General features: G+C 38.4%; 1 protein-coding gene across 1 annotated transcript; it reads left to right on the forward strand.

The window, feature by feature from the left end:
* Positions 1-933: 933 nt before the first annotated feature.
* Positions 934-14,538, forward strand: pkmb (pyruvate kinase M1/2b). Its single transcript, XM_079858530.1, has 11 exons — positions 934-1,035; positions 2,502-2,680; positions 2,772-2,863; positions 4,586-4,717; positions 4,814-5,000; positions 5,114-5,384; positions 6,192-6,342; positions 6,440-6,592; positions 9,942-10,108; positions 12,839-13,020; positions 14,036-14,538. Exons 2-11 carry the CDS (start codon positions 2,530-2,532, stop codon positions 14,140-14,142), a joined length of 1,593 nt encoding a protein of 530 aa, XP_079714656.1. The 5' UTR covers positions 934-1,035; positions 2,502-2,529; the 3' UTR covers positions 14,143-14,538.
* The last annotated feature ends 1,144 nt before the right edge of the window (positions 14,539-15,682 follow it).

Consider the following 15,682-nt stretch of genomic DNA (forward strand, 5'->3'; position numbering starts at 1 on the left):
GCATGAAATGGAAGGTGCGATAGTGTTTTTTCCCTATTGTGATGTATACCCGAGTGAAACTTAAGTGATTTTGATTAAAGATGAGGGCACATGAATAAACAATGATGTGCATGGATAAATAATTTATAATAAATCATACAAAATAAGAATTGTCAATTTTGATTTAACGGTGACTTTAAAGCAGGTAGAATTAGTTACACCTGAACTAATTTTAGACAGGAAGTTATGGATTTTTAAAGGTCACCCATAGGCCTAGTGTTACCATCTATCCATCAGCTTGAAGGGTAAGTATGTGTAGTGAATTTAATGACAGAGTAATTATGACAATACACACAATATTTGGATATAATATATGCAAAACTTCAGATGATCTGACCTTTCCTGATCTGTGGAAATGGCAAACAGAGTGATGAGCAAGCCTTTCTATCATTGGCATCAAAGTTTCAGCTGTAGGCCTTGAGCTATTATTAGTACTCCAGATGCCAGTAATGGCTGGTATTTATGAAATGACATGACATGAAGGAGTGGTGAGGGTGTTGGGGGACAGTCATGTCTACTGTTCTTTTCATTGAGTGAAACACGATCATACAATACTTAAAACAGCAATACAAAATCAAAATGGCATGCAAAATTAAAATCTTACAATATGGGAATTTGAATTCATGCGATAATGTGCTTTTTGTGCGTTAAATCCCAAAAAGAAAACATCAAACTTACTTCTTCAGATGACGGTCTCAAGTTCATTCCTATTAACTTGCAGGTGGCGTCTGATTAACTAAATTCGCTCAAGATGAAATAACACCTAATACATAACAGAAGTATATATATATATAAAAATATATATCGTATTATTAATATTATTAATGTAATCATATGCGCTACATTGAAAATACCGAACTATAATATCCATCCGATCCTGTCGGAAGAACACGCAGAGCTGTGGGAAGTAGTGCCGGTCAGTTCAGACTGGATAAGTTCAGACAGTGGCTGTGATAGAAATCAGAAGTTCTGACCTGCAGGCGTTCATCTTCTGAGGTAGGAGGACAGAGGATTTAAACAGCGAAGATCAAACTCACTAGATGCTTATTACGACCTGAAAACACGCTTTAAATAAACGGAGACGTTTTAGCCTCTAAAATAAACGTTTATTTGAACCATTCCATAAATATAATTAGAAATAAAAACAAATTTCCACGTAATTACAGGCGCATTTTGGAGATATGGTTATTTATTGACAAATTACGCACTTAGTTCATTGATTTATAAAATATGTTTAGTCAAAACTTTAGCATATTCTGATGTGTATTGATATTTGATGTTTATTTGATATATTTTAAAATATATTCTTGAAAATATATTTTGTTATATTAGGGTATTTCAATATATTATTGGCTGATTATTGTATGTTATAACATTATTTAATATGTAAGTCCATTAACAATAATGATAATGATGATTATGATTATTTTTTTCCATGAGATCACTGTTTGCTGGAATGTGTGTGCAGTCTTGCATTTAAACCCACTCTTCCTTTTTGGCTCAGGCAGAGCTGCCAGTGGCTCTCATTTACTCTTCGTGTAACTTGTGGGTTAAACATAAGAGAAACATATAACACCAAATACAAGTAAAGTTGATTAGTGTCCTTTTATTAACATAAACATCTTACATCAGTAGTAAAATAGGGTTTGTGTTCTCCTGTAGACTGGTTGACTGATCTTTTCTTCAACTAACCTGCTACAGAAGTTATAAAACTAAATCATATGATAGCTATGTGCAAGGATCAGAATTATATTTGTCATTATTATCTGAAAATCTTGCTTTTCAAAATTGTGAAAAAGAAGTGCTCCTAATTGTATTGATTGTGCATTTGTAGTGAAATTAAAATCTTAAAAGTATATTTTTTAATAAACTGTACTTGCAGATAATATAAATGAGTGATGTTGTTGACTAACATACTAAAGCACATGTACATTTTACGTGAAACATTTCAAATGTACTGAGCTACAACTTCATCAATACAGATGTGTAATGTAATACATGACATACAAGTTTCAATAGAAATGACATTAAGTATATTTTAGAATACAATTAGAATTATACAATTCCATATGGAGATGTACTTAAGTCCTACTTAAGTGGGTCTAAAAAGCACTCTTAAGTTCAACTAATGTCATTTAATATAAATGTACACTTTAATACATTTTCATTTAATTACAATTAGCATGCAATTAAGTGTCAAAAACAAACATTCACACAAGTATATTCGTTTAATGTATATTATTTTAGTAATAAGTTCTTAAAAGTATACTAAAGTGTACTTTTTCACAAGGGCAATCTTGTTTGAAATTGTGGTGGGAAATTGTTGCAGCTTGGACATCTTGTCCTTTTGTGTTCCACGGAAAAAAGAAAGTCAAAGGGGTTTCGAGGGATAATAAAAAGCTCAAAATAATCAGTGTCCTTACATAAGCCACCCAAACATGCTTTGTCCATGTTTCTTCCAGGACTTTCCAAGCAGTCGCAGCTCCAGCCATGTCTCAGACGAAGACTACGGGCTCTGCCTTCATTCAGCAGCAGCAGATGCACGCTGCTATGGCAGAAACCTTCCTGGAGCACCTGTGCCTGCTGGACATCGACTCTGAAGCTACAGTGTCTCGCAACACAGGCATCGTCTGCACCATCGGTTAGAGGACCACCTTAGGAAGTTCTTAATGCAAATTGTCCCTCAAAACGTTAAGGAAAAGTTTCCAATATTTCGTTTTTTCTTAATGCAGGACCTGCTTCCCGATCTGTGGAGATACTGAGGGAGATGATCAAGACCGGCATGAACATTGCACGTATGAACTTCTCCCACGGAACTCACGAGGTACATGATCGCAGTCTATTAATCTTGTAATAAGCAGTCTATTAATCTTAATTATTAATATATTAATAAGATTTCTTCAAAAGTCTCTCATCCCCTTAGCTAGACTTTACGTCCGTACCATCGTAGATCCTCCGTTATTGTGGCATTTCCCACGTGCCTCTTCAAATGTCAGAAGTTGTAAGCTGATCTCGTCAGCCGCTCTGTCTGTCTGCTGAGTGCATTGAGTAGAGTCATGTTGGGCTCAAGCCAGAGCGTGAGTTTAGACTGCTCTGACCTCTCCCTTTTAAAAGTCATGGCTTTTTACCTTTTTCTGCATGGCACCTTTACTACAGATTACTACATCAGGCATGATATCATTAAGTAGAAATTTCCATCTCAGGGCTTCAGAGGGTCAAAAGCTCTTGTTGCTTTTTATAAAGTTGCTTCTAGTGTATGACAGGTAAGTGTGAGCACACAGCTCATTGAAAGATCCAATGAATGGTCCAATTCACAAAAGTCTAACCTTTCATTGAAGTAAAACAATTGGAAATGGGGGGAAATCTCATTATGAAATAAATGTTCTTCTCTTATACACATTGGCCACAATTAATGGGACTCTTTTATTCAATATTTTTACACTCTCCTCTTCAGTTTTCTATAGGGTTCAGGTCCTTAATTTTGTGCTCAGTGACACATTTTTGTGTTGATTTTTGTATTGGTTCATTGTCCTGATGGAAGATCCAAAAATGGTCCATTATACGATTTCTAGCAGAGGTATTTGCTAGAATCCATGATGCCATGGATCTGAACATGATGTCCAGGACCTCCGGCAGAAAAAAAGGCCCACGATATTAAATATCCAGCATTATATATAACTGTGGGCAAGGGGTACACGCGATTAGTTTTAATATTTGTTAATATCAAACTTTGGACCTGAGGTCACTGTAAATTATTTCAAATTCATAAACTATAGCAATACGAACCTGTCCTTGTTTTATTGTACTCTGTATTGCATTTGTTACTCATTGAAATAATAACTTCTTGTTGTTAATATGTTGTTATATAGCATTGTTACAGTTAGCCATAAGTGACTGTCTTGTTTTTTGCCTACACACGTTCTGTAATGAAAGGGATTGCAACCAAAATATTGACTGAACTATCAATAAAGCTGTCAGACCATTCATATTTATTCACTAAGTTCAGAAGCAGTCAAATGTTTCTGTGGGGTCCTTTGGAAACATAACCTGTCTCTCCCTGATTCTATATATACCTCTCTGTCTCTGCGATTGGACAGACAGGACAGAGACTATCATGGCGATTAAATGGTAGACTTTACTGCAAAGACATGTTCACTTTGTTCTTTTTATTTTGCATTCGGTAGAGTTCTACGGTTCTCAGAGCTCATGCTGTCAATCAATAAAAGCAAGAATAAAAATAAAAAACCTAAATATCCGTCCTCATGGGTGTCAAGTTGAAGTTGGTAATTGTTTTTAAATGTTTCTAAAGGAGTGTTCTTGAACAAAACATGGTCTCATATATAGATCAGGTCACCTGGATGGCATGATGAAGAAGTGCTGGCTTGAGAATATAGAGTATTATATATTTTTTTAACTTAACCAAATTGGCCACTATTGTATGTTCTTCTTGTTAATGCTTATAAATTACCTCTCTTATGCTAACTTAAAGTTAATATTTAAAACCCTTGACACTTAATTTGACAGTACATAACGTTTTTTCATGCAGTACCATGCTGAAACCATCAAGAATGTCCGTGAAGCCACTGAGAGTTTTGGAGCTGGTAGCATTGAGTACAGACCTGTGGCCATTGCCCTAGATACCAAAGGCCCTGAGATCAGGACCGGACTCATTAAGGGCGTAAGTATAGCGTCTCATTTTCTGATGTCCTTTTCAATATTAGAAACTCTGTAATAGATCTATAGGTTTAATTTCTCATGTATGTGGTTTCTTCAGAGTGGCACTGAGGAGGTCAAGCTTGAGAAAGGTAACATTATCAAGCTCACTCTGGATGACAAGTTCATGAACAACTGCGATGAGAAAACCCTGTGGTTGGACTACAAGAACATCACAAAAGTGGTGGAGATGGGCAGCCATATTTTTGTAGATGATGGTCTTATTTCACTCAAGGTTAAGGAAATTGGTGAGTTCCAAGTCGAAACTGACTTCAAGTTCAACCCTTTAGCACATAATAAAAGTCATACATCATGGGAGGACTGCCAAATTTCAATGTGTTAACATGGTTAAATGTTCCAGGTTCTGATTTTCTGAACTGCGAGATTGAGAACGGAGGCATGTTGGGCAGCAAGAAAGGCGTGAACCTGCCCGGGGCCAATGTTGACCTGCCCGCAGTGTCTGAGAAGGACATTCAGGACCTTCAGTTTGGTGTGGAGCAGGGCGTCGACATGGTTTTTGCCTCCTTCATCCGCAAGGCTGCTGACGTGCAAGCTGTCAGGAAGGTGCTCGGAGAGAAAGGCAAGGATATCAGGATCATCAGCAAGCTGGAGAACCATGAGGGTGTACGCAAGTGAGTGATAATATAAATAATATAAAATATTATTAAAAAAAAAAAAAAAAAAAAATTATATATATATATATATATATTAGGGATGCACCGATATGAAAATGTTGTCCGATACGATAATCGATAATTCTTTATATTTGAAAGCCGATAACCGATTATAAAAAAATTGTATATAATTTTTGAGAGCTTGATTACAAAAACAAAAGTCTCACCATTAAAATCCATGTCCCAAGCACACAATTATAATGTTCTCATTATAATTTTATGTATCCGATATGACAGCACATGTTGCACTTAACTGTATCTTCCTTTTTTGAAGTGATTCCAATCATATTTCAAGCAAGTCAAAACTATCATGGCGAACAGTCCGCATCAGAAGTGTCTCAGCTGAAGCTTTTATATATCGGCCAAATTTTCTTATCAGGCCAATAATAACATTAAAAATCAATGCATCAAAGAATGCAGAAAGAAAATATATCCTGGTTTTCACAAAAATATAAAGCAGCACAACCGTTTTCAACATTGATAATAATAAGAAATGTTTTTTGAGCAGCAAACCAGCATAGGATCATGTGACACTGAAGACTGGAATGATGATATTGAAAATTCAGCTTTGCATCACAGGAATAAATTACATTTTAAAATATATTCACATAGAAAACAGTTATTGTAAATATATTCACAATATGTTAATTGGAATTTCTTTGATTGCAAAAAATGCTAGAAAACAAACAAACCTCAATTTTAGTGAGTGTAACGGTATAGTGAGTTTGTTGCTCTGATTATTTCTTTATTTCTTTATTTGTGTAGGTTTGATGAGATCCTGGAGGCTAGCGATGGTATCATGGTTGCCCGTGGAGATCTGGGTATTGAGATCCCTACTGAGAAGGTGTTCCTGGCTCAGAAGATGATGATTGGTCGTTGCAACAGGATTGGGAAACCAATTATATGCGCCACACAGGTTAGGACTGATACCATGCAGAAGCAAGTTAGCCGGCTCAGTTCAGCGAGCACAAATTGACTGTTGTTCATCCACCGATTTTCTCTTCGACTGACAGATGCTGGAGAGCATGATAAAGAAGCCCCGACCCACCCGCGCCGAGAGCAGCGACGTGGCTAATGCCGTGCTCGACGGTGCCGACTGTATCATGCTGAGTGGAGAGACCGCAAAGGGACAATACCCAATTGAGTCTGTGCACATACAGCATCAGGTATGATCAAGAGCGCCCCCTTCTGGCTGTGCCCTGACTGGTGCCTGATAAGTGTGGCAATGCTAATATTCTAATAACATACTGTAAGTTTAGCATGCTAAGCAAAACATTCATGTAGTCTTACCCCAAACCTCTTAACTCTAGAAGCACAGCTAGCAAAACTAAACACAGTAGCTTAATGCTATTGCTGTAACTGTACTGACTACACGTGCAATTAACAATTACTCTTATGAAAAAGAAATACAGTTTAACATACTTTTTAAGTACTTGTTATTATGGAAATAATATGCTTAAAAAGAATATACTTAAGTTCACCCAAAAATGAAAATCCTGTCATTAATTACTCGCCCTCATGTCGTTCCAAACCCGTAAGACTTTTTTTCATCTTCTGAACACAAATTAAGATATTTTTGACGAAATCCGAGAGCTTTCTGACCCCGCTATATACAGCAATGTTATTACCACTTTCAAGGCCCAGAAAGGTAGTAAAGACATTGTTAAAATAATCCACGTGACTACAGTGGTTCAACCTTAATGTTATGAAGCGACGAGAATACTTTTTGTGTGCAATTATCATTATCAAAATTACAATCAAGTACTTTGTGCTTTAATATGTTAGTCATCACATCAAAATAAGTGTTTATTAAAACAATGATTTAAAAGTTTTAAAGTAAAACGTTTCATTTGACATCATCACAAATGGCTCGTTTCCACTGAGCGGTACGGTACAGTACAGTACGGTACGCATTTATTTCCGTTTCCACTGTCAAAAGTTGTGAATGGTAGCAAAATGCCGAACCGTACCGTACCACTTTTTGGGTACCCTTCCGTTGGGGTACCTAGCACAGTGGTACGGTACTAAAGGGTGGAGCTAGACTCACTGCAGGACGTTGATTGGTTGACAGAGAATGCGCGTGCTACAAGGGGAATGACAACATAAGAAGCGCCATTTTTTAATATACAGTTTAAATATAATACTACTTTTACTGTGTCACGAAATGTAAGAGTTTTCAGGCGAGAATGTAGTTGTTTAAAGATCAAATCTGTGGTTTATTTATAAAGATTTATGAAAATTTGATCCAGGTTGTGAGATCCAGGCAATCACCGGGCGATCGGCGCTCATGTACCCCGCCTGGAACAGCCTTTCCTCGGCTGGTCCTTCTGACGTTTGCCGCTGACTCTGACGTCTCTGTAGTGGTTAAACATGAGATATAATTCGTCTTGTGTAGACCTAATGGGCGATCTTTGGTCTTGTGAATCTATAATGTGTTCCCTGGCCAAACTGAGGGCTAAGTGAAATTTCATAACTTTATATTTAGGCTATTTAACTTTACCGTTGTAACGTTAGACTAGAGCGCTGACTTTGTATGTTTGACTGAATTGTTTGCTTTATTTCTTATTGTATAGCTTCTTGTACTCTTTACTTATACTTTTATAATGGCTATTATTGATAAAACTGAAATTTAACAAAAAGAGACAGGGTTTAGTTTTGTAATTTTTTATTTTATTACAGTGAAGATGATCAGAGTACAAATGCACATATTGCCTGAACCATATTAATAAGTTTAATATTTTTAAAATTTAAACAAAAAGAGGCAGGGTTGTGTTAATTTTTTTGTTGTTGTTGTTATAAATAGGCTAACGTTACATGCAGTGAATATAATCAATACGCGTTGCCTGAACCACATTTGTGTGGATATAATGTTTAAGATTTCTTTAAATGAAAACGTAAAGAGGCAGTGTGGTGTTTTATAACATATTTCGTTTTATTATTGCCTAAAATGTACATACAGAGATAACCGGAGTAGCGAGCTGAGTGACGCTTTGAAGAACGCACTGTTCCATTTGCAGAATTACCGGACTCGCGTCCTCGGGAGTCATTCTCCTGAGCTGGACTTGGCAAGTCCGAACTTTGCGTACTACTTTGCTATTGAGAAACGCCTAATGTCGGCGCTTGGCTTCTTGTGACAAACATGCCGAGAAGCAAGAACAAGATCTGCTGTATGTCATCCATTTTTGTTTATGTCGCTTTCTTCTTCGCGCGAAAATGGCGTCGATCGCTTCTTTCCGGCATAGGCTACACCACGCCTATCAAGTAAGGGTACTGTTGGCAGTGGAAACGCTAGCCGATTCATGGTTTACTGACCCGAACCGTACCGCACTGTACTGTACCGTACCGCTCAGTGGAAACGAGCCAAAAGTGTACTTGAGTGTGATAAGAAACATCGTCATGAAAGTGTACTCTCACACTTAAGTGGCCTTTTATTTCATTAATATTACATTACCTGCAAGTACCGTTTTTAAAAAATATACTTTTTAGATTTGAAGTACACTACAAGGGCACAATTAAGTGCACTTCTTTTTCGCAAGAGTATGTTAGCCTACCAGGATTTATGCTTTGACATGCTTGTTTCTGTGCCATTTGTAATTATGAGGATCTGCAACACGCTAGACAGTTCCAGCTTCTTCATTCACTATCAAAAGTTCCTCATCAAATTTACCAGCTATCAACGTTTTAATCATTATCAAACGGATTACATTTCCATCAACAAAAGTATTCAGGTGGTATCATGATACCAATGAGGGTATCAGATGCTAATACTGTGATCTATACTATGACAGAACACTAAGGACCAGATTTACGCAAGGCGTGGACAGGGTTATATTTGCAGATGATCTTATTACATATGCATTTGTAGGAGTTTCCCATTCAGACAAAAAATGTATGGGAGGAGAGTATTTAAATGAATCATGCAAGGTGATTCGCTAAAGTTTGCTCTCGTTAATTTTCTAGTATTTGCCGCATTATTTAACGCACAAAAAAAGCATGTGGAGTTTTTCCACTCCCAATGGCTCTTTTGTGGAATTGCGCTCTAATGCTAATTTAGCCTGTTTAGTAAATCTGGCCCTAAAGGTGCCGCCACATTTACGAAATTTGGGCGACAAAGACGTCCATTTTCTGTTATTTTAGTGATGCATGAAACACCACTCACATGGAAGTCAAATTCAAACCAACCAGCTCTCTGTTACGCGTTGAATTTGCATGAAAAGCATGAACCCGAATGCGAAATCTGCGTGGGTATATCTTTCGCTTTCACTTGAAATTCCCGATCAAGTGGATTCCAGTTAAAATGACTATTAAAATGTATTTATTTATTTTATCCATTTTCAAAACTCCAAAATTTAACCATATTATGAATGTGAAATCTATTAAATTCCTATTAAATTACTGGATTTCACTGAACAACAGTAAACGTGACCACACCTTTAGTCAGAGCTGCATTAGCTTGACAATAGAATAATATGGTTCTTGTATCCTCATTTGTGTCCTCATTTTTTGTTGCGTCAGATCGCCCGTGAAGCAGAGGGCGCTATGTTCCACAGGCAGTTGTTCGAAGAGCTTCGTCGTACTTCCCATCTGACCCGTGACCCCACAGAGTCCGTGGCCATTGGTGCAGTGGAAGCCTCCTTCAAGTGCTGTGCCAGTGCCATCATCGTCCTCACCAAGACTGGCAGGTCAGAGACACCCTTTAAAACCCTAAAGTCTTACAGTGGCATTTACACACACACACATGGTTCTAATATTAGGTACAGTAACCTCAACTCAGTGTTGTGCACATGAGCTAAAGAATGTAAAACGTATGAATGCAAATGCTTTGTAGTATGCACCTCTTCTTATGCCATTTTAAGAGAGATTTTGCTTCCTCTTAAAACACATAACTTCATTTGAACAGTTGTGTAGAGTTAGTTAGCCACATTAAAGAGTCTCTGTCTCTTTGTCATTCTCATACATTATCCGATTTGCCTTGTGGCTGATCGAAATGCATCTCGTTGCGCTAAGCGAGACAGTCTGACCTTTGCAGGCCTGAACCTTGACATTTCATAGGCTAATTTAAACTCCTTATTCACTTGTCCCGCAGTAGGTTGCAGAGAGGCAAAAGTGCACACACTCACTGGGGCTTTTATACAGGAGTACGTGTTTTAGTCAGACTCCAACCAGAGGAGATTCAATTTCAAACAAGCATTTGAATTATATCTATTTATTGCACGGCTATCTGGAATATTTAATTCTGATTGGTCAGTTGCATCATGTTGTCTAGTATTTTGTATAATAGTTCCTGAACTGTATAATTGACAGTGGTACACTTCGGGTTTATAGGGTTAATGATACTATTTTATATTGTCACATGTATGTTCTGGTTTGGTTTAGTTCTAATTCCTGTACCTGTTTTCCCATTTTCCCGCCACTAGTCTGTTTCTATGGTTATTGATGGTTACTGATGAGTTACTCACCTGTTCGCTGTTACGTTGATTAGCCTCCCTTGTGTATTTAAGTAGCCTAGAAATCTAGACACACCCTAGCGGCAGCAAATGTAATTTGCAGCCAGGGTCATCTTGCAACTCTCCGTTGGCTTGCGAGCGGGAAAAACCAAACTCTAGTCAGGCCAATCACATCGTGTATAGAGTTGGTGGGCGGGCTTAACATAATGACAGCATATTTGCAATGGTTCCATGTGAATTCCCTGCTACTTGAAAACAAAGAATGGCTGCTGCTGCTGGCGAACAACGGTCTTTCGAATCGGCTTTGGCCGCGACTCTGGAAGACTTGGAGTTAAGCTTGTCTTTGAGAAAAGAACAAAGAACGGCACTGAAGTCATTCTTAAAAAAGGAAGATGTGTTCGGAGTTTTGCCGACCGGATACGGCAAAAGTTTAGTCTATCAACTAGCTCCGCTGGTGGTTGGTTAAAGCGCTATCCTATTGCGTGCAGAGGGAATTTTTGAAAGACAACCGTTTATCCCGCCCCTCGGATTGAACCCTGCAAATGTTGTGTCCCCAGACCCAACATCTTGATGTGGGTCTGGCTTGTCAGGCTAGTATTTAAGCTCTGTGTTCTCTTAGTTCTTTGTTTGGTGTTGTACATGTTGCTTGCATTTAAGTGGCTGTGTATTATTTCCTGTTCCTGTTGGATTTATTGATTAAAGACTGTTTCTTGGATTTTCCTGCGCCGTGTAATTATTATAAGAACACAAACCTTTTTTTGCTGGCTCCCCATTCACTGTCTACCCAGCTGAGGAGGACATCACCAGCCCCACTCCAGACCCAGAGTGCAGCCAGTCTTCAGCCTTGCCACCTATGAACCAAGAACCTGAGCTCACCGTAGACTGGGAGAACGAGCCCACCACAAAGACAGCGCCAGAGCTGAAAACTGAGCCCCGTCTTCGTCCTGCATCCCGAGCCCCACAGAGAGCCTGACCAGGTGCGTGAGCCGGCAAAACTGTCCGTGGGCATCCTCGTGGAGTATGAGGGCATGGATGAGAGCCCCACCTATACTCCCGCTGCTGAGAGGGAGCTGTGCCAGGTCTACATAAAATGTTTTGAGGAATTGGAGGAGGTTATTCCACTAAGTTTCCTGTCATCGCTTGTCCCACCCAGCGCCAAGTCTCCTGCATCTCTGATGGTCCCACCCAGCCTCCCTCTCCCACATCCTCTACCAAAGCAAGCTAGTCCTCTGGCCCCGCCTCCGCTGGTTTCCTTCAGTTATTTGGCTTTTCCTCTGTTTTCTCCGTTCTGCTGCGCGAATCCACCTTGGGCCTTCCAGTCTCCAGCTTCGTCTTGGCAAATGGGGATCCCATGTCTCTGTCTCAGTCTGCCGAGCCCGTCACTCCACCTTGGCCCTGCCGACCAGTCGGCTACGTCATGGATTCTCCCTCCCTCTGCTCCACCTGGGACTGTCGTCCTTTGTGTATTTAAGCCCTGTGTTCTCTTAGTTCTTTGTTTGGTGTTGTACATGTCAGTTGCGTTTATGTGGTTGTGTATTATTTCCTGTTCCACCTGTTGCTGATATGTATGTTTTACATTTTAAACTATTATAATACATGCATCTAATGTCCTCATTTTGTGTCCTATTAAGAACAATTGAACACAGTCGTGTTCTATTAGCAAATTAAAATCTCATGTAACGGGAGCTCATTTTAAAAGGAGACTCCATGACTTATGATATTATTAGCTCTTTGTGATATAATATGAATAATTGGAATTCATATTAATAATGTTATTTATTTATTACACATGAATACAAATATTTATTATTAATTTTAATATTTAAGAAGAAGAAAAAGAAGAATTTATGACAGAATAATTCGAATAATAATATTATCATTAAGAATCAATTTATTATTATTTCTTCTTTTATAATTCTGTCTTAATATTTTGTGTTAAACTTCAACCTGTCTATGTCTCCTCAGGTCTGCCCAGCTGCTTTCCAGATATAGGCCACGTGCTCCTATCATGGCTGTGACCCGTAACGGCCAGACATCTCGGCAGCTGCACCTGTATCGCAGCATCATCCCCATCCTCTATACCAAGCCTGCTAATGATGTATGGGCTGAGGATGTGGATCTACGTGTCAGCTTCGCCCTGGAAATCGGTAATGAGACATCTAGACAAATCTAGTACTTCATCTAGTGTGACACTAACAGATGCACATTGATTTAGTCTTTAGTCACATACCGAGCTGGTTACCTTTTACAGGGATGCAAGTAGGGAAAATCACTTGATCACTATGAGTTGCCAAAAGAATATATAAATATACGTGAACTTCAGAACCCATGAAATTTGCTTGAGTGCAGTTTTCTGTTTTGACATATTTACATATTTAAAGGAATTTGAAGCAATTTTTTTTCAATAGTCAATACAATACAATACAGTTTATACAAAGCCATAATTTGTTGCTTGTTATTGCTAATCAAAGGTAGACAATGGCATTTTTCTTCTAGAGATCATTTAATTAGAGAAAATTGGGTGCATACGCCCCTGAGTGCAAGATGATTATTCTGTTATCGCAGACAAGAATATCAATACCGAATATACATTTAGTTAAATTTAATGTTAAATGCACTATTGTTTTATACATAATTGTTCTATAGTCTATTCAGTATTTAATGCAATTACATCAGAAGTAACTGTAATTAAATTACAGAAAAAATAAGAGTAATCCCTTACTTTACTTTTTCAAGGGGAAAGTAAATAAATTATAGTAATTAATTACTTATTAATGCATTACACCCATAAAGCTATAAAACTATAACTATAAAGTTTCAATATTTGACTATAAGTGTGTTTCAACTCAGAGGAACGATATCAATGGACATTAGAACGTTTTTTTTTCTCCAGCTGATGAAGAATAAGAACATTTACACTCAAACAGAATGAACTGACTTTAAACAGCTTGCGTGTGAAAGGCCTCAAAGCTAAAGCTAAAAGCTAGCATGTAGCCTATTTAGCAAAAGTCACAAACTGCAATTTAACATGCAATTAGTAAATCATGGATTATATGTGATTAGATGTGGTCAAGAGTGTTTGTAATCCATATATCAGACACTAAACCATTTACCTTTGTACATGTAGGCCTACTTGTTTACACCCTCCATTTTGATTTTCAGGTAAGACCCGGAAGTACTTCAAGTCTGGCGACGTTATCATCGTTGTCACAGGCTGGCGCCCAGGATCTGGCTACACCAACACCATGCGCATTGTTGTGGTGCCTTGAGCGCAACCTCATGAACTGTAAACCCCATATATTTTCACATGAAAACAGCTGTTCATCCTCCAAACAAGATATTCAAGTCCCAAAAATAGACTTGTGGTGTTGTTCACATGCTTTAAATTCCCATCAAACTCATGTTATGTCGAGGAGATGCCTCTTTTAATCCCTTTTCATCCCACTGCAAAATTATTTTCATCAGAACTGTACTGTATGTGTTTACAGTGAAACTTTTGAGTATCCTGAATTTATTAATGTACTGTGGAATTCCATTCTTTTCCCTGTATGTTTTCTCATTGTTTTGTATATGTTGTGCTTTCGCATAAGGCATATTGGCAAAGGCAAATATCCCAATAACGCCACCTCGTGGACTAAATTTAAAATACAGAATCTCGACAATTAGGTCAGTCCAATGTCATTTCTCTGTGTTGTTGATGTGTTTATACTTCTAAATAGCACCTCATGCAAAGTAATATCCAATATTTTTAGAGAAATTATATTGAATTGTTGGCTACATGATTGGATTAGAAAGTTCTGGATTTATTTGGCTATCAAGATCTGTACTCAATTAGCTGTAATATTAAATAAATTACCTGAGAGAAAAAGAAAGGTAATTTAATAATTCATTGGCTTTAGACAGTGACCACTAGGGGTCAGTGTGTAATTGGACACCCAAGGCGCATTATTAAAAACAAAACATGTAAAACGTTCATAATTTAATCATTTAATTTATCTGGCTAGTGCTAAATAGCGACAACTAATACCCTGAATATTCCACCGGGAGGAGGGTGCTGGAAAAAAAAGGACGGTCTAAATAAAACCGTATCTTCTGTGCAGGAGCCATTCGGTTGCAGAGTGAGTCAGCAGTCCTGATGCGCAATTAAAATTTACACAGTAACTTTTCAAACTTTCTCAAGGGCCGACAATAAGGGGAAACTTCAGAGCATCAGGTTTCACTGCAGACTTGGGATCCATTTGGCATTAATATAAGGGGATCACGCTGTAATAGCAAGGCTTGCAGTCTGGGTGTACCTTGGCTGCATTGTCAGAGTGACAGGGATCAGCTGGTCAATTTGTATGCAAATAGGGTGAGGCTTAGCCAGGCTTTGATTTGCCAGCAGGGCTCGCTGACATCAAGCCGCTATGAGTAGAATTCTTACGAAGCATCAGCGCCCGAGCGGGACAAAGTATAAACACCATTTCAGCCTTTGGTTTGTTCTTTACAAGCCCTGTGGAGGATAATACTTCTCTGGTGAGCATCAGATCTGAGCGAAACGTACAGATTAGATGCTCTGTTTCGCGATGATACTGATAGGGGTTAAACAGTCCAGTTGAGTGGGGGATGGAGAGCAAGACAGTGGGAGATTGATCCACTACTGCTATCTCAGTTCCCCACTGGAGCTACATCGAGTGTCAGAAGTGCTGGAAAGGCTCAATAAGTGGGAGAAACAGCAGTGTGGATTTTCAAGGACACGACCTTGTGATTCTCTCGTTCTGTGGTAGTGTTACAGAAGCCGTAGGCTGTGCTCGACTCGAGATGATGCAT

The sequence above is a fragment of the Squalius cephalus genome (genome assembly GCF_949319135.1).
Source record: "Squalius cephalus genome assembly, chromosome: 23".
Taxonomy (NCBI): Eukaryota; Metazoa; Chordata; class Actinopteri; order Cypriniformes; family Leuciscidae; genus Squalius; species Squalius cephalus.